The sequence below is a fragment of the Thamnophis elegans genome, chromosome 7 (assembly GCF_009769535.1).
Source record: "Thamnophis elegans isolate rThaEle1 chromosome 7, rThaEle1.pri, whole genome shotgun sequence".
Classification (NCBI taxonomy): Eukaryota; Metazoa; Chordata; class Lepidosauria; order Squamata; family Colubridae; genus Thamnophis; species Thamnophis elegans.
The window spans coordinates 9,599,518-9,625,415 of NC_045547.1; the positions used below are offsets into that span (position 1 = coordinate 9,599,518).

At 44.0% G+C, this 25,898-nt stretch overlaps 1 protein-coding gene across 9 annotated transcripts in view; it reads right to left on the bottom strand.

Moving 5' to 3' along the window:
• The window catches only part of SOX5 (SRY-box transcription factor 5), a 640,060-nt gene that overhangs the window by 495,623 nt on the left and 118,539 nt on the right, over positions 1 to 25,898 (bottom strand). For 2 of the 9 annotated variants that reach the window (XM_032221306.1, XM_032221305.1), the window contains exon 1: positions 6,196 to 6,944. The exons of 3 other annotated variants lie outside the window; for them this stretch is intronic. In XM_032221306.1, coding sequence (XP_032077197.1) covers positions 6,196 to 6,233 — 38 coding nt within the window. In that variant the 5' untranslated portion in view covers positions 6,234 to 6,944. Of the gene's footprint in view, positions 1 to 6,195; positions 6,945 to 25,898 lie in introns of those variants that run through there. 4 more of the 9 variants (XM_032221312.1, XM_032221311.1, XM_032221308.1 and 1 more) reach the window with 3 other exon arrangements.

Consider the following 25,898-nt stretch of genomic DNA (forward strand, 5'->3'; position numbering starts at 1 on the left):
ACTCTGGTGCGGCCGTCGCTGTTTTTAAATAATACAAAAAAGTTAAGTTTTCCAAACACCCCCCCCTCCCTCTTCACCAGCTGGCCTAAATCTAAAATTCCCCAAGTGTTAGCAAAGGATACGATTTTATAAAATATTTAACGGAGGTGCAAATTTAGAGAAAGAAGAAGAAAGAGGAAAAGGTCTGAGCCAAGTCTGCAAGGGAATCAAGCTTACTTATATTCCCTCTGGCTGCCGAAGAGTCTTGAGCACTATGCTCTGCTGATCTGCAGTAACAGCAACCGGGGAACGTTCTACAGAAAACATAATTTCCGCGTGCCAAATCTCCTGCTTAAAACAAAACCTCCAGCAAAGGCTTTGGAGTAGTAGAAGAACTAGTGGGGGTGGGTGGAGAGGAGAAGTGTCATTTCGACAATGTCGTTTTAGTACAAAATTACAGCATTTGAGCATGAACTAAATTCGGGGAATTGGCTCCTTTCTGAGCTGTATACCAGGATGCTGAACTTACCACTCCAAAAATTGGAGGAAGGTGTCAATGTCTGTAAGACTTACTGCATGTTAACACCTCACCCCCAAATCAATCATAAATGTGTGTGTGTGTGTGTGTGTGTGTGTGTGTGTGTGAGAGAGAGAGAGAGAGAGAGGTGCTTAAATTTAGGGTAACCGTGAATATCATCCAGCTCCTTCCCCTCCAGCTACCGTACTTGTTCTCTGTCTCATGTGAATTGCTCCATATGTACTCTCTACATCTAAATAAACGCATGATGATTGAAAGCAACATATCAATTCCATAAGGGAACCAATAAAACCTTATCCGATTCCTATCCAAAAAGCACCCAGGTTGAAAAAAAACAAGGGAGGACACTTAGAACAAGGTATCAACACTGGACATCATTTTAGGTTTTCTCCAGGATGCTGTAATTCCTGTGTTTTATGCAAAAGACAACAGAAGCCGTGAAAAGAACCACACTTCCTCCCTCCCTTAAAGTACCAATCGCACTTTGCACACCGCCAACCTTTTAAAGACTGATGACTTTAAACTAAGGGAGAGGCTGCCCACCCCTTTCTTTCTCCTTCTCCCAGTAACTCTTTGAAGTTTGACCAGGTAATCACTTGGTTTGACATTTGACAATGAACACTGCGAGACGGTTCCTTCCACTAAGGAAATTGTTTCTTAGTGCATCCTCGGTGTTAATTCCAGCTCAGCTTTTCCTTATTTCCCCTCAATGGATAAGTTTACTGAAATCTTCATTCAGAAGGATAGGCAACCTCGATCCTAATTTTACATCCAACGTGTTTCCTAGAGATCCTAAAAACCAAGCGTGGTAAAATCGTGTGCAAAGCAAGTGCCAAATAAACAGACTGGGGGGAAAAAAGCATTAATCTCTCCTAACAAATGCTGTTTGGCCATAATGGAAGTTTGTAGCTATTCCCAGTTTTTGGTATACTTCAGTGCTTCGGTTTAAAATTAATAATAATGATAATTGGCACAATTACCATCACTCCGGTGAAAAAGCCAGCTCTAACTCGGACAGTTTGCATCCTGCCAGGATAACTTTTAACACCATCATTCAACAACAACTACCTATTCCAGATTTGGAAAGGACGATAGGTAGATAAAAATCTGTCTAAACATTTGGCTGAGTGTATGAATAGTAACAATAACAATAACAATAACGAGGAGGAGGAGGAGGAGGAGGAGGAGGAGGAGGAGAAGAAGAAGAAGAAGAAGAAGAAGAAGAAGAAGAAGAAGAAGAAGAAGAAGAAGAAGAAGAAGAAGAAGAAGAAGAAATAATAATAATATGAAGCTTTAGCTTTTAAAGGAAAGCCTTCGGTACAACTTTCTCTATGCTGATGGTCATAAGATCAGTTAGGCTATTATTCCCCTGCTGTCTGGGATGATGAGACTTGTGAATTTAGGGAACATTAGATTGGGTACAATTGCTTCAGAACATTCTTTGCAAGAGAGTGATTCAGCAATGCCTATACTCCTATATTTCTCGTTGCTGTTGAATGTAATGGGAGACCAAGAGTAAAATAATACACTTTGGAACACTGTTTCCAAAATGGCACAATTAAGATTTTTTTTTAAATCTTCTTTGTCAGATGTTACTTAAATTAGTTTTCGCCATTTTTTTACAGCAAGTCAATCAAAATGTTAGTTTTATTTCTCCCGAAATATTTTTCTTCTTCTAGTTCTCTAATCTTTCGTACGAGAAGAGTCCACCTTTCACCATAAAGTTGCAATAATTCATGCATAAATATATGGCTGTGGATAGCTCATGAATTTAACATCGTCTATGCCCAGGAATATTAAGTATTCCCTTTCTCTTTTCTTATTTCAATGCACAAGAATTTATGAAGAGTTTTAAAGTTCACGACAGGCATTTTTCAACTCATGATCATTCTTATCAATTCTAGATGGTGAGGATGCTGTTACAGATTCTCTCTAAGGACTGCTTACAGAAATCAAAACTTTACTTGGACTTGTCCACATGAGACTGCTATAGGGCACTATCTTATTTGCATACAAAAAAAGAAAGAAATTAGAAAGCACGAGGCCATGCATTTTACATAGAATTAAGAACAAGCTAATTTAATTAGATTTATTTTAACTGTATTTAGAATGGCTGCCTTTAAAAAAAAAAGTCTTTAGCATGAATATGACAATTATATCTATCAGAGAAATAGGATGCTTGAACCAGTTAGAAGCTTTCAGTGTGTTGCAATTTCAAAGTTTGTATGTGTAGTTTGGGCTGCATGAAGCATCTTCTAACATTTTGGTAGAACGATATAGGATCATCAGCTTGTCTAAAATTGCTAAGCCTATCTTGATTTTAAATCAATCAGTTGGACAGAGGAATTCACAAAACTGAACAGAGTTATTGTAAATATTGCTCCAGATTTCTGCCTCATTTTTCGCCGGATGCTCTCGAGAGTTTTCATCCCAAGCTTCTCTGTGATCAAAGTTAAAAGAAAGTCATGGGAACCAAAGCAGTGCTCAGATATCTTTTTTTTTTAAAAAAAAACCAACTGTATAAGATCCCTTCCTATGGATTTTCTTCACAAAGTTAAGGTTATGTTCTAAGAGTTTTAAAATTCTGTCCAAACTGAAGAAAAATCAAAGAAATAAATTTCCTCCTACCAAAGCTACAGTAGATGACTTGATAAATGACAATGAAACCAAAATTCCTCAGAGTATACATTTTTACCCCTTATAGCTTCATAATATGCATGTATGTAAAATGGGCCTTAAGGCAATTAGCAAGCTATAGCTTAGTCTGACAGGTGAAAACACTAATTTAACAAAATGAATTTATAAAAAACCATTAAGGGCTGGAGTGAGCCAGGCTGGAGAAAAAGAGAAAGGGGTAGGCCCCCCCCCCCCAATGCAAATTGTACAAATTCTGCAGTAAATAAAATCCACAACCTGTCCTATACACTTTACCATGTGTATGCAACTACAGTCAAACAGAGGGAATGTAAACAAATGGTAATGATTAACAGAGATATTGGTTTGGATTACTAGTTTAAACCCCAGATGGAAAATGGTAAATGAAAAAAGAATTAAGACGGCAAGGCTTCTTTAAAATAATAATAATAATAATAATAATAATAATAATAATAATAATAATGCTATCAACATAGCTCGATAGACTTATATCTGTGAAAACTAGTTAACACGTAGTTAACACTAGTTAACCTTCGGCCCTTCCCGAGCATTAGGAAAATAAGACTTCTGAATGCACATCTCGGTTTATAAAAAGAGAGAAAAAAGCCAATTTAGTTTTTTTTTTTCCCCCTACGCTCAAAGCCTTCACTTCCAAATTAGCAAGAAGCCTTGTGCTTTAAAACAGAAAGTACACCAACAGTGCTTGAGGGAGGGGGACACACACACTCGGTGCCTTTTACACTCTTATCTGCCTCACCTATTAAACTTGTACAAAAAGTTTAAAGCACACACACCCTGAGTTTGCTTCTCTGCCAGCCCCTCCTTATGCATTGGACAGAGCTGGGAAAGTACTTCTCCAGGTCTTGTCAGGGAGAAAATGATTATCCCGCAGGTTAATTTAGGGAATACTAAGAAAAAAACAACACTTCAGCTCTTCCAAGTGTGTTCCCATCACAATATTAAGAAGGGGGGGGGGAGGTGGAGAGGAGGGAGCTGTAAATGTCAGAGATTTTCAACAAAGGAGAGGAATTAATTGAATCAAATAAAACCTTGGAAGGAGCTCATAAGCTCCCGGGTCCAAGGTGTTTTCTGAGTCAGCTTGAAAACTGCTTTCTTTTTTTTCCCCCTCCCCACCAATTCAAGAAATAAGAGTAATAGCCGTATCTGCATATATATTCAGATCGGGGTTTATTGTGTTTTATTTACCTACACTTCCTCTCCTTTCTTAAGATCTCTCTCCCCCACACACCTCCCTGCCTTTTACTATCGAATTCACCCACTTCAGCAGTGAACAGCTTGACTTCCCATATTTTTCACCAGCTGGTTTATCACCTAGCTTGCACTACAGGCTCAGTTGCAACCAAATGTCTATGCAGAAGGTAGTTTTGATGAAACTTTGGTGCGAGAGGAGAGGGGTGATTTTATTTCTTTTCTTTTCTTTCTTTCTTTCTTTCTTTCTTTCTTTCTTTCTTTCTTTCTTTCTTTCTTTCCTTCCTTCCTTCCTTCCTTCCTTTCTCTCTCTATATATATATCTCGCTCTTCCCCTACTTCCAAGTCCTAAGTTTCACTCACCCTTCACAGCTAAACAAGATATACATGCAGGATTTAGGGGGGGAGAGAGAGGAAAGGGGACGGGGCAGGAGAGGAAGGGGACAGTGTAGGTAGGTAGGAAGGACCCGATTCATCCCGGAGGAACTGGCCAACACGCCAGTTTTAAAAAATGCCTCTTTTGAGACCTCCTTGCACAAAAAGTCGAGATTTATGGGGAAAATAAACAAGTCTCCAGGAATGTTAAACTCTGGCAAGTGTGTCCTCTGATGGAAGAGGGTAAGGAAACAGATGGGAACCCAAATAAACCGTAAATTAGAGGGGGGGGAGGTGTCTGACACACAGAGGGACGAAGCTCCAGGAATCACTCCCGAAGGAAGATTTTATTTTAATTTTATTTTGGTCCTTTTGCGCCCCGCCATCTATTATTACGGCTGCTACTCATCCCGCACAAGGACTTCTGTGAAGTTCCCTCCAAATCACCACGCCTCTAAATTCAACATCAGCAACAATCCTCCACCACCACCAAAAGCCACCCACCCACCCAAACTCTGGGTTCATGTGAAACTTGGGCTCTTATTCTTCCTCCTCCTCCTCCTCCTCCTCCTCTCCGCCACCAGCCCCGCCGTCATCCCGGCGGAAAGCTCCGACGGGAAGTTTCAAGCCTCCGCTCCCTCGATTTTCCCCATTCATTCCCAGGAAGCGCTTCCCCGCCGCCGCCACCGCGGCTGGCGGAAAGGAAAGGGGGGGGGAAGGGGTCGAATCCCCCAGACCCAATTCCCCCCCCCCCGAGGGGGGGAGAGAAGACCCGCAGGCTTTGCACCAGCAGGCGGCGAATTCAGAAGGGGAGGGGAGGGAAAGCCGGCAGGCTGGGGTTGGACCAAGGGGAGGGGGGGGGGTTAGAGAACCGGTTTGCATTGCGGGGGCAATAGGGGAGGGGGTAGGAGTGCAGCCGTCCCGTCCGCATCTGAGCCCAAGTCGCTTTTCAGGACCTTTTTTTTAAGACGATCGCTTTCCGACGGAGTTTCAAAGACCGGGGGTGGGTTGGGGGGTGATGGGGAAGCGGCGCTTTGGGGATGGGGGGGGGTGCGCGAAGAAGCGCGCTAGGCAAGGCAAAAGAACCAGCTGCGAAGGCAGATCGGTAGCGCTCGGCGCCGGTGGTTGCATGCTGGGAAGGGAAGAGGAGGAGGAGGAGGTGAGCGGGGACGCACACACACACACACAATTACACACACACACATAGACAACTCGAGGGCTACCTAGCCGCTGCGTTTTGTTTCCCTTCGCTCCTCCGCTCGAAAGTTTGGGGAACCCCCCCTCCCCCCCCCGTGCGCGCCCGCTTTCCATCCGCCGTCCCGGTTCCAGGGCGAGGAAGCAACCGCGGAGAGCCGAGGAAGAAAAAAAGAAAGAAAGAAAGAAAGAAAAAGAAAAGGAGAGGAAAGATAAAAAAAAGAGAAAAGCATGCGGTAGCTCACCTTTCAAACTCCGGAGGTAAATCAGGGTCAGTGAGCATGCTGGAATAATAATAATAATTTTCAAAAAAAGGAGGAGGAGGAGGAGGAGGAGGAGGGGGAAAAAAAAAGAAGAGAATGTCTCGATTTTTGTTTTTGTTTTTTTTTTCTTCCTCCCCTCCCTTTTGACACCCGGTAGCCTCCTGCGATCGCCTCCGACTGAACCTGTCAAGTGGATCCAAAGCTCCTAAACCGGTAGATTATTTCTCTCCGCCGCTCGCTCGCTCGCTCCCTCTCTCCGCTCAAAAAACTCCTTGACCAGTCTCTTAAAGGGGCAGCGCACTTTCGCTGGAGGAAGACGGTGCGCTTTAGCTCCCCCCACAACAGCGCCACATGGCTGCGGTTTGCCCGCAAAGTCTCTCTGGGTACCGTCGCTCGCCGGAGTCGCCGCTAGCGGGGTGTGGGGGGTGTGGGTGGGTGGGAGGGAAGGAATGGAGGCGGGCCGGGATAGGGTGGGTTGAGGGGGAGCTTCGCCGGAGAGAGGGTCTTTCTCAGCCTCCCCTTCCCTTCCCTTCCCCAGCCCTGCCATCCACCTACAACTGGGCTGGTTTCCCCAGCAAGATCAAAGATCACAAGCCAATGGAGAAGTTCAATTGGAGCCCCCCACCACCACCACCTCCCGGAATCTCGGATGGCCAATAAATAAATCAACGCCCCTCCCTCTGCTTTCCACCCCTCTCCAGCCTCACTGTCCCAAAATGCGCCCTGGTCAGGCGCAGGGCATAATCCGGTGATCAAATATGTTCCTTGCTAAAAAAAAAAAAAAATCAATTATGTCACATGCATCCTAGAGATGAAAGCACAAAACACACACACACACACACACACACACTGCATACATAGACACAATGAGGAAATCAATACTTGGAGTTAGGATCAAACTCCTTTCTTCTATTTCAGAAGGTTGCAGGGGCCAAATACAGGTATACAGACACGGGCTCGGTTTTTTTGTTTTTATTTTTAACTCTGCCAATCGGAAATGTTATGTTGTTGTTTTTTTTCCCTCAAAGGAGAGCAGGCGTCAAGTTTTAAAAGTGGGTATGTTGGTGTGTCTCTACCCTGAACGTTTAAAGAGTTTGCACAAACACACTCAGATGCACAAACTCCGTGTGTGTGTGTGTGTGTGTGTGTGTGTGTCTGTGTCTCTGTGTCTCTGTGTGTGTGTGTGATTTCTTCAAGGAATCTTAGCAAATTCTGCTCTGCAGAATCAAAACCTTTTAACGCCATTCTCACTTTCCCGAGAATGGATGGAGACAGGCAGTGTTAGAATGGTGCATATGAATCACATATAAAGTTCTCCCCCCCCCCCCGCGCCCCTTCCTTCTTTGCCAATCAAGGTCTCCCGTGAGCTCAGGCAGAGAATGAAGGCACAGGTGTGCACTTGCACCACTTTAAAAAAAAGTTTTGATTTGGTGAACTACTTTTTATCCCATGTAAATTTGATAAACAAACAAGCAAATAGATAGATAAATAAATCTCCCATTCCAGCTACAACACCCTTCGCTTTAATCTTTCTACTCAGTGGCCATCTGTCTGAGGTAAGATGATGTGGCCCCTTAAAAGAAAACCGAAAGAAAAGAAAACAAACAAACAAACTCATCAGCTGCATTCTCATAAAAAGCTTCATCTAAATGCTGAACTGCACCAGTCAACCGTACATTATTCCAGCAAGTTGGGTCTGGCGGGACGGTGGAACAAACAGAGCATTATTGCACGTTGCACAAAATGGACCAAGTAGATCTTTCATTGACTTGGGAGAGGTGGGTTGTCTGAACGTGGCCACCGAGTGTAATCAGGAAGAGGAGCAGGAACAGAGAAAGAGAGGAGAAAGAGAGAAGAGAGGAGAGAGAGAGAGAGAGAGAGAGATGTATCCCATTTACATTCCTAAAGTCATATTTTTATTGCATTGAATGGTAATGTATTCATACTTTGTGCATGTGAGTATCACATACATGTATTATTCCCCACCACACACTTAGTCTTCAAAAAGGAAAAGGGGAAAAAAAGCCTCCCTCTCACTCTGTGCAGGGGAGAGAGAGAAAAAAATCTCTACCCTACACAACAATCACGCATTGTTCTACCCAAAGAAAAGCAACTTTGACAGACTGAAATATACCAGAGGCCCCTTCAAGGAAACCTGTAAACAACTTGTCACTCACTCTGTCGATTTCACTGCTTTGCCCACAAAGTGCTACGAAACAGCTCAGCAACACTGCCACCCTTCCCACAAGCAGGGTGGGTTAGGTTGGGGAGGGTGGGGGAGAGAAATAATCCATGTTCCCCTGCTTTCCTCAAAACTCTTAACAGTTGCCTTGGTCCCCAGTCCAGCTCTAAGAACTGAGCATTTAGGAATGAGAAGCCACTGAGGGCCAGGAGGATGGGTAGACGTGTTGCAATCATACCCGAGCCAGACTTAAAGCAAAGTGATATCATGATTTATAATCACCTCTTGCAGTTTGTTCCCTTCTCTTGTTCCTCCACTCCAGGAAATTCTTTATTGTACCAAGCCGGCATCACTTAATATTTGTGTTAAGGCTAAGCTTACCTAGAGATGTTTCATTTTTTTCTAACGAGGCTGTGTGTTTGTGTGACACTTTTTCATGCCCGGTGATTGGTCCCTGCAGTTTTCAGAGGCGGTTTGCCGTTTTCACAGGGCTCGGAGCAATGGTGGGATTCAGCCGGTTCGCACCTACCCGGGAGAACCAGTTGTTAACTTTCTAAGTAGTTCAGAGAACCGGTTGTTGGAAGAAATCTCCTTTTGTTTTTTTCCACTTTGCAGGGCTAATCCTGTAAGGAAGGCAGGGAGGAAACATTCTGGTGTTGTTTCTAGCCTCATCTTTATTGACCTGCTTACAGAAACTGCCTCTCCAGTTAACTCTTATTATATTGTAACAATTAAGACAAAGCGCCCATCGACGTGAGTGACATTGAGTTGGCCACGCCCTCCCAGTCACATGACCACCGAGCCCTACCTACCCAGCTGGTCATTAGGGCAGAGAACCAGTTGTTAAATTATTTGAATCCCACCACTGGCTCGGAGGAAGAGTCTGGCTCACAGTCACCCAGCTGACTTTGTGTCTAAGGCAGGGGTGTCTAAACTTGGGAACTTTAAGACTTGTGGACTTTAACTCCCAGAATCCCATGCTGGCTGGGGAATTCTGGGAGTTGAAGTCCACAAGTCTTAAAAGTTCCCAAGTTTGGACGCCCCTGGTCTAAGCCAAAATTCTTGGTCTTTCCTGATTTTTTTTTTCTTTCTCCTAAGTCTTCTTCAGCGGTACGACGAGCTGGTTCTCAGCTAAAGGTTGCTTGACAACTCTTGTGGGTTTCTCACCTCCAAATATTAATCTGAGAGGGTTAGAGGAGGTGTTCGTGAAGGCTCTGTGCATCGCAGGAGTTCAGTAGTCTTAATTTAAGACGGCGAGGGAATTCTGCTGTTTCTGCAAGCACATTCCTGGCTACTAGAGTTATTTGCAAATAATTCATAGAACAATTTGGCAGGCTGGAATGTAATCAGGTAATGACTCTGGATGTAAGATGCCAAATTTTATGCAAACCACCCTGCCACTTCCACCCTCCCCAGACAGTATGGTCTATTCATTGCACAGGTGGTCCTCGACTTATAATCATTCATTTAGTGACCATTCAAAGTTATAACAGCACTTTTAAAAGTGACTTAGGACCAGTTTTCACACTTGCAACTATTGGAGCATCTCAGTGGCCACATGATAAAAATGTGGATACTTGGCAACTGGCTCATATTTATGACGGTTGCAGTGTCCAGGGGTCCCATGATTAACTTTTGGCCCTTTCTGGTGAGGAAAGTCAAGAGAAGCCACATTCACTTAACATGTTAATAATGTAACAAAGGTGGTGATTCACTTGCCGGCATGACTAAACGCCGAAGGCACATGGAACGCTGTTACCTTCCCATCAAAGGTGGTTCCTATTTTTCTACTTGCATTTTTACATGCTTTCGAACTGCTACGTTGGCAGAAGCTGGGACAAGTAAAGGGGGCTCACTCTGTTACACGGTGCTAGGGATTCAAACTGCCGACCTCTCTGATTGATAAACTCAGCGTCCTAGCCACTGAGCCACCCTTTATCAAAGCTTATGGAAACAGAAAAGTTCCTGTGGATGTTGTTCATTTTTTAAAATTTCTGCTGTATCAGATTTATATCCTGACTTGACAATGTACAAACTCAAGGCAAAATGCAGAATGTATTTTTAATATTTTAAAGGTTTTTACTTTGTTGTGAGCCGCCCAGAGTCCCAATGGGAGTGGGCGGCATACAAATCTTATTAAAGTAAAGTAAAGTAAAGATTCCACCTCCTTCTGTCAGCTCCAGTAGGTAGACCAAACCAGGAAATCAATTCTACCATTCATGACATAAATCCATAATGGAGGTGCCAATTACGGTTGTCAGTCCAGATCCGTATACCAAACTGCCTCTCCAGCCTATAGCGCCTAGTATCCCCAGATGGTCTCCTGTATACTACCCAGAATTGACCCTGCTTACAGAGCCGAGGTGGCACAGTGGTTAAATGCAGCACTGCAGGCTACTTCAGCTGACTGCAGTTCTGCAGTTCGGCTGTTCAAATCTCACCGGCTCAGGGTTAACTCAGCCTTCCATCCTTCCGAGGTGGGTGAAATGAGGACCCGGATTGTTGTTGGGGGCAATATGCTGACTCTGTAAACCGCTTCGAGAGGGCTAAAAGCCCTATGAAGCAGTATATAAGTCTAACTGCTATTGCTATTGCTATTAGCTTGCAAGATTAGAGAAGATCAAGCGTTATCAGTGTAGTGTGTCCATGTACAGAAAAACATGCATTTAGCTTAACGAGTAGCTGACGTATGTTTCCCTGAACATCTTCATGTGTTCCAAAATCCAAAATGCGAAGTGCTGCATAGATTAAGTACATCAATTACTGACAACCTGAGAAGATCTCACCCACCCATTTTTTTTTACTGATTTATGTTAAAGCGGATGAGAAAAATGCTTTAGAAAGTACTGCTAGTTTTCTCTTAACGACTAGTTGCTTAGCAACCATTCAAACAGGGATTCAGGTGAAATTCAGCCGGTTCGGGCGAACTGGGTGTTAATTTTAATCTGGTTCACCGAAATGGTAGTTGCAAGAACTGGATGACCCGACCTCTCCTGTCCCTGCCAGGAGTCTCCATGCGGCCCGTTTTGGATGGGAGGCAAGTGCAGGGCCCACAGGGAGGCTCCGAGAGGGCGAAAAACGGGCCTACCAAAAGTACCAGAACTCCAGAAATGGGCCCATTTCCGGCTCCCGGAGGGCCTCCGGAGCCCGGGGGAGGCCGTTTTCCGCCTCCCGGAGGCTTGAGGAAAGCTTGAGCCTGGGGAGGACAAACAGCCCTCTCCCGCCATGGAACAGGAAGCCAACTACGCTATGCCCCCATAGCCACGCCCACCCAGCAACTGTGTAGAGAACCCTTGCGGAAAAAAATTCAGTCCCGCCCATGCATTGAAAGTTACAACAGTCTCGCCAATAAAAGGCCTTTACGATCCAGTTCTGGAGTTCTGATTGGAGTACCTACAGATACCTACAGGCAATCATATGATTGCATTTCAGGACTTGGGAACTGGTTCATTTTTACAAGTGGTTGCAACATTCTGCGATCACGTGACTCCAATTGATGACCTCGTTTTTTCTGGTTTCTGGCCTTTTTGGTTGGTTTCCAGCAAAAAAAAAACACCCACTCATAGGAATGCCTTGACTCACTTTGTGACCACTGTGTTTGTTTTATGACCACTGCAAAAAAATCCCTTAACATTGGTTTGGTCACAAATGGTCTGGATTTACAATGGTCTTATATTGAAAATTCTGGGCTCCCTTCCAGTCAATAAGTATTCAAACAAGGCAAAATCAAAGTGCAGTGTTTCTGCAATTACTTAATTATGACTTGGTCAAAATAATGTATATGTGAATGTCTTGTGTTTCAATCTACGTTCATCTTTCTCTTGGCTTCTCATGTTTTTGTTACAGCCGTTGGCCACTCGAGCCCTTGTGATCTCTAGGCTGGAATACTGCAATGGGCTCTACATGGGGTTGCCCTTGAAGTGCATCCGGCGACTACAGTTAGTCCAGAATGCAGCCGCGCGAGTGATAGTGGGCGCACCGCGGTTCGCCCACGTTACACCCGTCCTCCGCGAGCTGCACTGGCTACCTGTTGGTCTCCGGGTGCGCTTCAGGGTACTGATGACCACCTTTAAAGCACTCCATGGTAGTGGATCTGGGTACTTGAGAGACCGCCTTCTGCCGATTACCTCCCTTCGACCAATTAGATCGCACAGACTGGGCCTCCTCCGAATCCCATCTGCCAGTCAATGCCGACTGGCGACTACACGGAGGAGAGCCTTTTCTGTTGCAGCTCCGACCCTGTGGAACGATCTCCCCGTTGAGATCCGTACCCTCACCACCATCCAGACCTTCCGCGCAGCCCTCAAGATCTGGCTCTCCCAGCAGGCCTGGGGATAGGTTCCCAATTCACCCGCCCGAGTGTTGATTGCTGAACGAAAGTTGTGTTTTATTATTTTTCTTTGTTCACATTTTGTTTTGTTTTTTGATACTGCATCCCCCTCCCTCGTGATTGTAAGCCGCCCTGAGTCCCCTCAGGGAAAAGGGCGGCCTATAAATTTTAATAAATGACAAATGACAAATGACAGCCATCACTGCTCAGAGGAAGTCTCGTTTTGGAGAAATTGCTGGAAAAAGTTCTTTTTCACCCAAACAACGCCAACAAACTGGATAAATCATCCACACAGTGGATAATTTTGAAAGGCTGCCTCTGCCTAACTTCAGTATCACAATTAGTAAAAAAATAAAATAAAGCATGAACCGTGCATTGCTTTATGAGAGAATAGGGATAACAAAATGCCCCAAAGGAATGAACTGTTGCATGAGTGACTGAATAGAATGCATGGCTACGATTTAAGACTGCTTAAGAAAGCAGAAAATATGTGACGCTTCCTTGTCTCAAAATGGGCATTTCAAATTTTTCAAATATTATCTGCTCCATGACAGAGATTCCCCCCCCCCCCCCAATTACACTTGCAATATCAGGGACCAAAAGTTTCAATAAAGGTAAAGATTCCCCTCGCATATATGTACTAATCATTTCTGACTCTAGGAGGTAGTGCTCATCTCCATTTCAAAGCCGAAGAGCCAGCGCTGTCCAAAGACGTCTCTGTGGTCATGTGGCCAGCATGACTAAACGCCGAAGGCGTGCGGAACGCTGTTACCTTCCCACCAAAGGTGGTTTCAATTTTTCTACTTGCATTTTTTACATGCTTTCAAAGTGCTAGTTTGGCAGAAACTGAGACAAGTAATGGGAGCTCACTCTGTTACGCGGCGGTAGGGATTCGAACCGCTGAACTGCCGACCTTTCTGATCGACAAGCTCAGCGTCTTACCCACTGAGCCACCGTGTCCCTCAAAAGCTTCAATACCTACAGATAAAGTCTTTGAATGATCTAGCTTTGATCGAATCAGTTTCCTCCATCCTGTTATATTTATTATTTATATCCTACCTTTCTTATTTTTGCAAAGGTACCTAGTACTACTTCCTCTTTCTATTTTTTTCCCAATAACAATAACAACAGCCTTGTTAAGGGAATTGGGCTGAGAGAGAGGGAGAGAGGGAGAGAGGGGGAGAGAGAGGGAGAGGGAGAGAGGGAGGGAGGGAGAGAGAGGGAGAGGGAGAAGGAGAGAAAGAGGGAGAGGGAGAGAGAGACAGAGAGAGGGAGAGAGAGAGAGAGAGAGAGAGACTCTACCAAAGTCTTCCACTGGCTTTAATGCCTAAAGTGGGATTAGAAGTCAGAATCTACTGGTGATTGGTCCAAAAGTCCCAATATATCAACGTGATGACACAAATTTAACAGCCCTGCCATAGACCATTGGTGAGAATATGGTTCAATACATAAGAAAATATTTGCATATGCCTGTTGACTTCAGATAATCTTCATCTTACAACCATACATTTAACCACCATTTGAAGTTACAGCCACACTGGAAAAAGCGACTTACAACCGTTCCTCATTCTTAACAACCACTGCAGCATCCCCACAATCGTGCGATGAAAATTCAGGCAACAGAAACGTATTTGTCACCGTTGACCTGTCTTAAGAGTCATGCAATCACCATTTGTGATCCTCACAGCAGCTTCTGACCAGCCAAGTCAATTGGGGGTGGGGGGAGCTGGATTTGCTTAACGACTGCATGATTCACTCAGCAACTATGACAAAAACAAAAGGTCATAAAATTCAGCCCAGCTCACTTAAAGAACCATCTTTCTCAACCACGGAAATCCTGTCCCCAACCTTCCATCCATAAGTTGAGAACTACCTGTATGTCTTCATGAAACGCGAGATCCTTTTTTTTACCTACGAAGATGTGCAGGCAGTTCTTTTTCATCAGCTCGAGTGCAGCCGGCTTGGGTGGGGTGGGGGGAGCGAACTGACTTTTCTACGAAGATCTAACATTCCTGCCTCCCTGCCCAGGTTCAACCCAAGCGTTATCTATCTTCAGCTATGCAGCCAGCGCATGGATCAAGAGGACTGGGCACACATCCCGAGCTGGAGTTGGCTTTTCCACTCCTCCTTCGACTCCTCCCCTCCCACTCCGGAATCAGAGATCGCAACAGGGGGGCAGAAACGACCCCCATTTTTTCGTCTGAGTTTTCTGTTTCTGACTGCATCAAGCCAAACATGCTGGTGGATGACTTATGATGTTATTTTAACCGAACTGAGGGTGCGGTAATTTGGTTCATCGGTGGCCCTTATTTGTATGCTTTTGGAATGCTAAATATAAACTCATCCAGCAAAAGGGGAAGGGGTTTTTTTTTTGCACGCAATTCCTTCGCTGAAGGGGGGGGGGGGAAGCATGCATGAAAATGTGGTGTGTGTGTGTGTTTGTGTGTGTGTGTGTGTTTAGAGGAAAATAGACCTCTTCATCTAGTCCAGGTGTTGAGGCTTCATGGGCCTTCTCCAAAATGCCAGGATAGAACACAGCAACTCTTCCCAACACAACAACTGACCAAGCAATTATTAAGTGAAATTGCTGATTATCTGGCTCACATTCCATCAATCTGCAATCTATTGGGCATGCTCTACAGTTGATATAATTACTACTTATTCAACCCCGCCCCCTTCACTCTAGGACCTCTGATGGACTGTGATATATATGAAATCCCGATGACATTCAGGAAGCTATTAAAGACCTGGCTATTCTCCCAGGTTTGGGGAGCAGGATGATGATTGAGTCCCTATTGGACATGTGAACATGTGTTTGTGTGTTTGTTTATTGTTTATATATTTGTCTTCAGGCTGTTCGTGATCTCTTTTCTTATTCCCCCCCCCCCGCTTTCCTTTTTCATTGCACGTCAGGAGACTGAACTGTGTAAATAAATAAATAATATTTGGGGGTCTGCGTGCCCAAATATTTACAAGAAGGAAGGAAATACAGGGTCCAAGTTTAACTTAGAATTAGATGTTCCGATGTAGGATTCGGGAATTCCAAGAGAATTTTTAAAGTTTGTTTGAAAGAATTTTAAAGGACTGAGTTCCATTCAAAGTCATGCGTAGCATAACATGCGCTCCGAGGCTCATGTCTGAAGATATCTGATTTAACCAGCTTCCTAAAGGTAAACAGAATGGGTTTTGCTGGCACCTGAGACCCTGCAAGAAAACTACAGACATCTTATAAGCTCATCCTGTAATGGGTTCTACGGTGAGAATTGGCTACACAAACTCTCTGAAGAGCTTTGTCAAGCTAAACGTTAACAGAAAAGGAGATCATAAGAATGCTGATACTGAAAGTTCTTCTTATTGTTCTCAGATGGACTTGGTGCATTTCTGGAAGGGGCATCCGTTAAGGGTGTATAGTTTTCACATTTTAATTGGCGCAGTTTTGATATTTTAATTAGGTTTTCTATTTGTACCAATAAAGGAGAATAGTTGTACGTCAGGATTGAAATGAGGAGTCCTTGGTGCTCTCTGAGCTTCGTTGTTTTCTTGCAGAGGTTTCATCATCCAAACTAGTCTGATGGTATCATCTAGTTGGGTAATGAAATGTCTGCAAGAAAACAACCGAACTCAGAACACCAAAGAAACCTCATTTTCTATTTGTATTTTTTTATTATTTGCAAGCTGCCCACACTTGCCTTATAAGGGAAATGGGAAACATAATAAAGAAAGAAAAAAACAAATACCACACTCAGCTGAACGGATTGAATCAGGGTGCAATCCCACAATAGCAGTAGCACTTAAGACTTATATACCGCTTCATAGTGCTTTTACAGCCCTCCCTAAGCAGTTTACAGAGTCATCCTATGGCCCCCAACAATCTGGGTCCTCATTTTACCCACCTTGGAAGGATGCAAGGCTGAGTCAAATTTGAGCCAGTGAGATTTGAACTGTTGAACTGCAGCTAGCAGTCAGTTGAATTGGTCTGCAGTACTGCACTCTAACCACTGCGCCACCTCGGCTCTTCAAGACATCTTTCTCATGTAAACTAGTCTATTCCATTCACCACCCCTGGTTTTCTATTCCCATCTCCACTTTTCTAACCTTATAATCATAGATCCAGGCATGTTCAACCGTTATTAATCTTATTTGCTTATTTGCTCCTTTTTTTCTTTTCCCTTCCGTAGGATGCTCTGTTTTATATTTCCACACTCTTTGGTGAACCCTGTTTTCTGCTAAAAACGATGCCGTCTTAAGGGATCGACTCTAAAAGGTATTCTGATGTGCTTAACAAAAGCACCTAGAGGACACAGTGCGTTTTCCAAACCATGATAATTGGATGCTTGATGCTAAAATGATAATATATTTTGGAAGACCTATGATGCTTTCTCTTCAATCATCATTATCAGAGTTGGAAGGTACCTTGGAGGTCTTCTAGTCCACCCCCCCTGCTCAAGCAGGAGACCTTCGACCAGTGATGGCTAAACTTTTCTGGACCGAGTGCCCAAAACGCACTTGAACCCCCCAAATGCAATGTACATGCATCTCAGTGGTGGGTTTCAAAATTTTTTAGAACCTCTTCTGTAGGTATGGCCTGCTTTGTGGGACTGAGTGGGAGTGGCTTGGCAGTCATGTGACTGGGTGGGCGTGGCCAACTTGTAAAATGTGGTGAAACTCACTTAACAATGCTCTTGCTTAGCAACCAAAATGTTGGCTCAGAAACTCTGGCATTTGAAGCACGCAAGTCTTAAAGCTGTCAAGTTACAAGACCCTTGCACCCCTAACCCTTTAGGGAAAAAAACCCAGGGGTGTTCAAACTTGGCAGCTTTAAGACTTTAAGGTTTAGATAGGACTCTTAGAGGCGGGCGGGGTGATTGATGAGCCAGCCAATCAGTAAGCGGCGGGTGGGGCAAGTCTGGTGCAGACGGGCAGGGGGAGGGAGCTGGAACCGGTTCTAACCAGCATGGTAGATTTGTGGAACCTCTTCTATAGAAGTGGTAAGAACTGGCAGGAACCCATCCCTGATGCACCTCCCCCTGTGCATGCCGCCCAGTGCATGCACGAGTGGACCCTTGAATGTGCCCCCCACATGCACACCCAGCTCCTCCCCACATCCCCATGCATGCATGGCAGGGACCTGAAGTCCAGCTGGCCAGCGGGAGCCACACACACATCTGCTGCAGAGCTGAACTGGGGGGGGGGATGGCTCGCGTGCCATCAAAGAGGGCACTGCATGCCACCTCCATAGGCACACGTACTATAGGTTTGCCATCATGGCCTTAGACCCTTTCAGACAAATGGATGTCCAGTCTCTACTTAAAAAGCCTCTGATGGAGCACCCACAGCTTCTGAAGGCAAGCCGTTCCATTGATTAATTGTTTTCATGGTCAGGGAATTTCTCCTTAATTCTAGGCTGCTTCTCTCCTTGATCAGTTTCCATTTGTCGTTTCTTATCTTCCACGCCTCCCCATCAGTGGCCCTTCCACCCTAAAAACCAAGGTGGCCTGTTTGCAAAGAGAGTGATGGTGTCACGACAGCCTCTGCTTTTGAGAGAGCCAAGGTGGCACAGTGGTTAAATGCAGCACTGCAGGCTACTGCTAGATCAGCAGGTCAGCGATTCAAATCTCACCGGCTCAGGGTTGACTCAGCCTTCCATCCTTCCGAGGTGGGTAAAATGAGGACCCAGATTGTTGGGGGCAATATGCTGACTCTCTGTAAACCGCTTAGAGAGGCCTGAAAGGCCTATGAAGCGGTATATAAGTCTACTGCTATTGCTATTGATTTCTTCTCTGTATCTCAGTACAGATTCTAGCTTTGCGGGAGAAGGAGTGGCAGAACCTGTGAGTGGAGTTAAAAGAGGGATCATCCTAGAATCCCTATGCAGCTACAAATGTACTAAGTCCACCCCCCACCCTTGAATTCTGTGGACTCTCCAGGTGTTAACCTTCGGTCAAGAAGATTGGCTATTTAGCAATAAATCAGATTAATTGAACTTTCATGTATGGATGGATCTGGTCTTTTGTGCTTGACTTGCTTCCTTTTACAAATTTGTTTCCTTATTTACTTACTTGAGAGGTATAAGAAGGAAATGTGAGTTTGGGGAACAATCCATAAATTTTCTCCTTGGGAATTTGTTGTAAACAGTAATGGCCAAATCTGAAAATTTGAAACAGTTAGCCATACTCTACTTTAGAACATAAATTGAGAAACCTTTTTTTTCCCCTATCCCCAGCCTTATTTTTTTAAAAAAAACTTTGCCCTATAAAGTGCCATGCTGAGCTATCATTTCATTAAGGGGTATTGAGGGGTATATGTCAAGTTGAGATGCATCTTTATTATTTTTAATAATACCAATGTTTTACATTTTTGAAATATGTAAACTTGACAGCTTTGCGTGATACTGAATGGCCAAGTAAATATATAAGTGAAATGAAATTAAAAGCCACTGGATTGATAAACAAAAGCATTATCTGATGGGTTGGCTCTTTCTTGAAAAGGAACTATTTTTTAAAATTAGATTCCAATCCGAACTGTAATTGGCAAGTAAAAACCATGTCATTATTTGCCATCTATACAATGGCTGACAGAGCAGAAAGTATTTGTGCGTTTTAGGAAGATTCTGATATATTTCCAAGTCATATACACATACAGTCCTTGACTTACAACCATTTGTTTCATGACCATTCAAAGTTACAGCAGCACTGAAACAAATGACTTATGACTGATTTTCACGCATAAAACCATTGTGGTATCTCCATGGTCATGTGATCAAAATTTGGGCACTTGCCCCAAAACGTATGACCACAACTGAACCCAAAATTTCCATTGCTAAGCACGATAGTTGTTCAATGCATTGCACCCTATTTTGCCACATTGTTAAGCAAATCACTTCCGCTCTTAAGTGAATCATGAGGTGGTAAGCAAAATCTAGCTTTTCCCCATTGACCTCGCTTGTCAGAAGCCAGTTGGGAAGCTTATAAACAGGGATTACATGAACCCAGGACCAGGGAGGCTGTTTTCGTATTCCCGGAGGCTCGAGGAAAGCCTCCGGGCGCCTGGGGAGGGCAAAAAATGGTCTCCTGTAAGTTCTGGAAGTCTGGAAACGGGCGGGTTTCCGGCCTTCAGAGCCCGGAGGAGACCATTTTCACTCTCCTCAGCACCTTGTTTTCAGCACCTTTTGTAACTTCAGACCAGGGGTGGGTTTCAGGTGGTTCGTGGCGGTCCCCGCGAACCGGTTGGTCGGCGAACCCGGAAGTAAGTAACTTCCGGGAACGCCAAAGGGTCCACCCGCCCGTCCACGTTTCTTACCCGGTTTTGACGAGTTCTGCGCTTCCACGCATGCACAGGACGCATACAGCGCCTGTGTGATCCTCCAGGAGCAGCTGGAGTATTGCACAGACACTAGTACGCATGCGTGCGCTGCGCACGTGCACGAGGACGCCGCCGGCCCTGTTCCAACCGAACCAGTTGGAACGGGGCGAGAAACCCACCCCTGCTTCAGACGGTCACTAAATGAATGACTGTAAGTTGAAGACTATGTTTTATCCCATGACCATGTGTGGCTACAAAACTGACCAATTTCTAAGAATGCATAGAAGTCAGCCAAACAAATAAATGAAAAAAAAATCACTGATTAGCTAGGCTTTTCTTTCTCACCTAATTTAGACAGACATAATCAGAACTAACCAATCAAGAGTGGGGAGAGGTGATGTTGAAGCTACAGCAGACAGTGAAAACAAAGGACCTGAATTCAGGGTTCAGTCTCCATAGATAGGTCAAAGGAGTGGGAGATGAGATAAAATACTCTTGGGATCATATAAATATTATATTCACCAACTCTCAAAATGCTATTTCGGTCCAATGCACTGAAGCACCCACTCCAGCAGTTCTACCGTGGTGCTTCTCAACCTTTGCCATTTTAAGATGTGTGGACTTCAACTCCCAGAATTCCACAGCCAGCATATCTTAAAATGGCAAAGGTTGAGAAACGTTGTTCTAATGCAGAGCTGTCAAAGTCATGGCCCATGGGCCGGATGTGTCAAGTCCTGGCCCCACCCTGCCCTGTTTAACAAAGGGGGGAGGGAGTCCAGATAGAACAAGATACAAAAAGGCGTTAAGAGTTGTTAACCTAATTTTGAGAAGCTTCTTCTCCGGCAAAATTTTATTGCTAACTAGGACATACAAAACCTTTGCCAGACCAATTCTCGAATACAGCTCATCGGCCTGGAATCCACACTGTACATCGGACATTAATACGATTGATCAGGTCCTGAGGTACTTCACAGGAAGAGTCCTCCACTCCTCCACTCACAACAGAATTCCCTGTGCCACCAGACTTGAAATTTTGGGCTTGGACAATCTGGAACTGTGCCGCCTGCTTTATGATCTAAGCACACAGTACACAAAATTATTTGCTGCAACATCCTACCTGTCAACGACTTCTTCAGCTTCAACCTCAATAATACATGGGCAAACAATAGATACAAACTCAAGGTAAATCGCTCCAAATTTGATTGCATAAAATACGACTGATCACAAAATGGTCAACGCCTGGAATGCTGTAACTGACTCCGTTGTTACGTCCTCAAACCCCCACAGCTTCAACCTTAAACTGTCCACAGTGGACCTCACCCCATTCCTAAGAGGTCCATAATGTGTGTGTGGGGAGTGTATAAGCGCACCAGCATGTTTACTCTCCCCATTAATTTGTATTCATTTCCTTTGCTCATTTCCATGTCCATACTTATCTTGTACATGTTTGACAAAGTAATAAATACAAATACGTCATGTGATGCTGTCGTGACGACGCGAGCTTGACACCCCTTGTTCTAATGCATCAGAATAAGGGGAGATATTTTGTTGATCTAAGCTTGATCATGAAATCTGAAGAAGGATGGTCCAACCAAAGTCAGCATTTCTTTAAATTGAATCGACTTCCGTCGGACATTTAAGCCAGTAGTGCTTATTCCTTCTCGCCTCTGTAGCTGTGAACAGGATTTAAATCTTGACTTCGGTTGGATCCTGTCCTTAGCAACCTTCTGCCAAGCAGTTAGAATAATGGACGAAGAACAATTGCTCGAGTGAAATTGGAAACATTGTTTAACTGCCATATTGTTCACTCTCCATGAAATCTAAAATGGCAGGAAAATGCTGATCCTATGATAAATGGGAGGCAGTGTACACAGAGGGAACATGTAATTGTGCATTGTGTGATAGAAAGAGAATGCTTGCTTTGGAAAGATTTGATTCATTGCACCTCTACTCATAAAACGCTCTTGCAGAAAAGGAGAGAAACCAATTGTTCTCCATGGAGACTGATGGCCGGACAGAAGGATAATGGGATCTTATTGCAGGAAGAAAAGTAGAAGGTCAAATATCAAGAATTTTCACCAACAATTAGAATAATCTAACAATTGGGGAAACAAGACTATGCTTTTGCTGCCAGAAGAGGAATTTCTTTTTCAAGTAGGTGAAACCGGAAGCTAGCAAAGGTGCATGAAGAATGATTGTCCTACCTATAGAGGGGGACAGATTTTGTTGTGTTTTATTATTCATTTATATTCCACCTTTACTGTTTTTACAGATAACTCAAGGCAGCGAATATATCCAACACAATTCCAGCTTTTACCCTGTTTTCCCCAAAATAAGACCTCCCCAGATAATAAGCCCAATTGGGCTTTTGAGCACATGCGCTAAAATAAGTCCTCCCTCGAAAATATTGCAACACAGCAGCAGCCATGAGGTGACCACACTCGCCGCCTCCTGCACCTCAAAACTAGTAAGACCTCCACGAAAATAAAACCATGGGCTTATTTCTGGAGTCAAAAAAATAGGACCCCGTCTTATTTTCAGGGAAACATGGTATTTTTGTTACAATAATAACCCTGTGAGATGCGTTGGACTGAGAGAGAATGACTGCCCAAAGTTATCCAGCTGGCTTTTGTGCTTAAGGAGGGACTAGAACTCACAGTCTCCTGGTAATTGGCTCAAAGTCACCCAGTTGTCTTTCCAAGCAAAGATGGGACTAGAACTCATTGTCTCCTGGTGATTGGCTCAAGGTGACCCAGTTGCCTTTCATGACTAAGGTGGGACTAGAATTCACAGACTCCAGGCAATTGGTCCAAAGTCACCCAGTTGTCTTTCCAAGCAAAGATGGGACTAGAACACATTGTCTCCTGGTGATTGGCTCAAGGTGACCCAGTTGCCTTTCATGACTAAGGTGGGTCTAGGACTCACAGACTCCAGGCAATTGGTCCAAAGTCACCCAGTTGTCTTTCCAAGCAAAGATGGGACTAGAACTCATTGTCTCCTGGTGATTGGCCCAAAGTCACTTAGCTGGCTTACGAAAGGCTGGATTTGAATTCACAGTCTCCTGCTTTCTAGCCTTTAGTGGTTAAGGCACCAAGCTAGGAAACAGGAGACTTATCAATGTTGTCAATGTTATTAATAGAAAACAATAAGGTAGAAAGCAGGAAACTGTCAATGTTATTGATAGAAAATTACATGTGTAGCAAAGCCACTTGGCGTTCAAATCCTGGGTAGCCATAAAGCAAATGTTGTCCTAAATTTGGTTGTCTTTTCTTGTCCAGTTAAAAAGTAATTTGATTCTTGCTGTCCTAAATGAACATCTGCAGAAAGAGCTGCAGTTATCCAACATAATGATTATGCTGCATTCCAAAATCTTGTTGAATTATTTCTGCTTATAGTGAATGGGGTGAGGTATTGTGATGGAACGTGATCCAGATTTCCAAGAAGGAGGGAGTGCATTCCAGAGGTGCAAGAGGCAGTGAAGTTTAGGTTGTTTGTGAAAAAAGCTGAAGACATCTTCTCCCTAAGAGTTCCCAGAGAGTATGTATGTATGTATCAGAGGTGAGTTTCTGCTGGTTCGCCTTGGATCGGGTGAACCGATAATGGCAGTGGCGGGAGGCTCCTCCCATCTGCCTGGATGATTCTGTGCATGTGCAGAAGCATCCCGCAAGTGCATGCCCACACACACATGAGTGAACCAGTAAAATAAATTGAAACCCATAACTGGTATATATGTATGTATCAGTGGTGGGTTGCAGGCGGTACACCCCGGTACAGGCATACCGGATCCTGCCCGGAGTACCGAGTACCATTCCGGTATGGTGCTCCGGAGGGCCCACCCACCTGCCTGTGCTCCTTACCGGTGCTTTATGCTTTTGGCACTTCCGCGCATGGGCATGGCACGTACAGCACCTGCGCAATGCTATGTGGAGCAGCTGGAACGTCTTGGAGGCTTGCGGAAGCATCATTTGATGCTAGAATGCATGTGCGCACCGCACATATGCAAATGGGTAACTCCAGGGCCGTTCCAACTGGAATCCGGAACTCACCACTGGTATGTATGTATGTATGCATGCTGATTAAAGTCTGACCTAAGCGTAGTACAGAATATTGTCTGCTACCATGTCCTATCTATCAATAACTACTTCAGCTTCAACCACAATAATACATGGGCAAATAAGGGATACAAACTCAAGGTAAATTGCTCCAAACTTGATTGCAGAAAATATAACTTCAGCTACAGAGTGTCAATGCCTGGAATGCACTAACCAACTCTCTTGTTACATCCTCAAACCCCCATAACTTTAACCTTAAACTGTCTAGCATAGACCTCAACCCTTTCTTAAGAGGTCTGTAAGGGGGCGTGCATAAGCGCATCAGTGTGCCTACCATCCCTCTCCTATTGTCCCCATTTATTCGTACCCATTTCTTGTGTTCATGTCCATGTTTATACTTGTTATCTCGTACATGTTTGACAAACTAAATAAATAAAATAAAATAAAGAAATGTATATATGTACTGTATGTATGTATGTATGTATGTATGTATGTATTTATTTATTTATTTGCCGTATTTATTTATTATGCCACCCACCTTCTCTAACAGATGATTCTGGAATATATTTAATGGTACAAGTAGTCTGGTTTTTGGCAAACGTTCTGTCTATAAGATAAGGAATAATAAAGGAAAATGTTTAGAGGAATCTCAGCATTTATTTATTTTTTGGTTTTTGGAGCCTGACAGGTATGGATTAAAGAGGTGTGCGTGTAGGAGTGCCTGGTGGGGCGGGGGGGGGGAGTCAAGAGAGGAATCAGCCTGGAATCATTACATTCTCACAAACGTTCCAAGCCCAACCTCTCTTCAATTCTGTTAACTTTTATCTAGCACTAATATAGTGCTGGCCATTAGTTGACTAGATTCTTGTGTACAGGCTTGAGCAATAAATAAGATTAACTGGAATTTAATGTGTAGACCTGATTCTTTGTGTCTGACAAGTTTGGCTGAATTTTAAGAGATATTGATAAGTTGTCGATGTTGATTGTCCAGCGCCCTTGGATTGCAAGGCCATCCAACCGGTCAGTCCTAGAGGAGATCAACCCTGACTGCTCTTTAGAAGGCCAGATCCTGAAGATAAAACTCAAATACTTTGGCCACCTAATGTGAAGGAAGGATTCCCTGAAGAAGAGCCTCATGCTGGGAATGACTGAGGGCCAAAGAAGAAAGGGACGACAGAGAATGAGGTGGCTGGAAAGAGCCACCAAAACAGTAGGCATGAGCTTAAATGGACTCCGGGGGATAGTAGAGGACAGGAAGGCCTGAAGGAATGTTGTCCATGGGGTCGCGATGGGTCAGACACAACTTCGCAACTAACAACACTGGAAACCACAATACATTTTCTGTGAATTTAGACTATAAACCCATAATCCAATCAAGCTAGCATCACCAAAATGTACAGTACGGCTGTTTTATTGACAGTGGGTTGAAGGCTTCAGTCTGTGCCAGGTTTATTTTATGTCTAATATCTTTAAGATAAAAATTACATGGACAGATGGGAAACCTGGAGGAACTCATATAGTTTTGACAACTCCCCTAAGAAATTTGGCTTTTTCAATTCATATTATTATGCATTGGCTCCTTTGAGCTACACTGAGGAGTATTTCGGTGCCTGTGTTTTGCCTGGGGAGAATTCTTGGATTATGTGAAATGAAAGCAAAATGGTCTTTCGGTGCTTGATAGTTACAGAAGATGGGCCACAAATATAAAAAGCACGCTGCTCCTTTAAATTATGATCTTCTTCAGAGAGAGAAGTGAAAGGAGAAGAGCAAGTTGACTATGGATGGTGAAATCAGGGGCACCATGTTTGATTTCAATGAG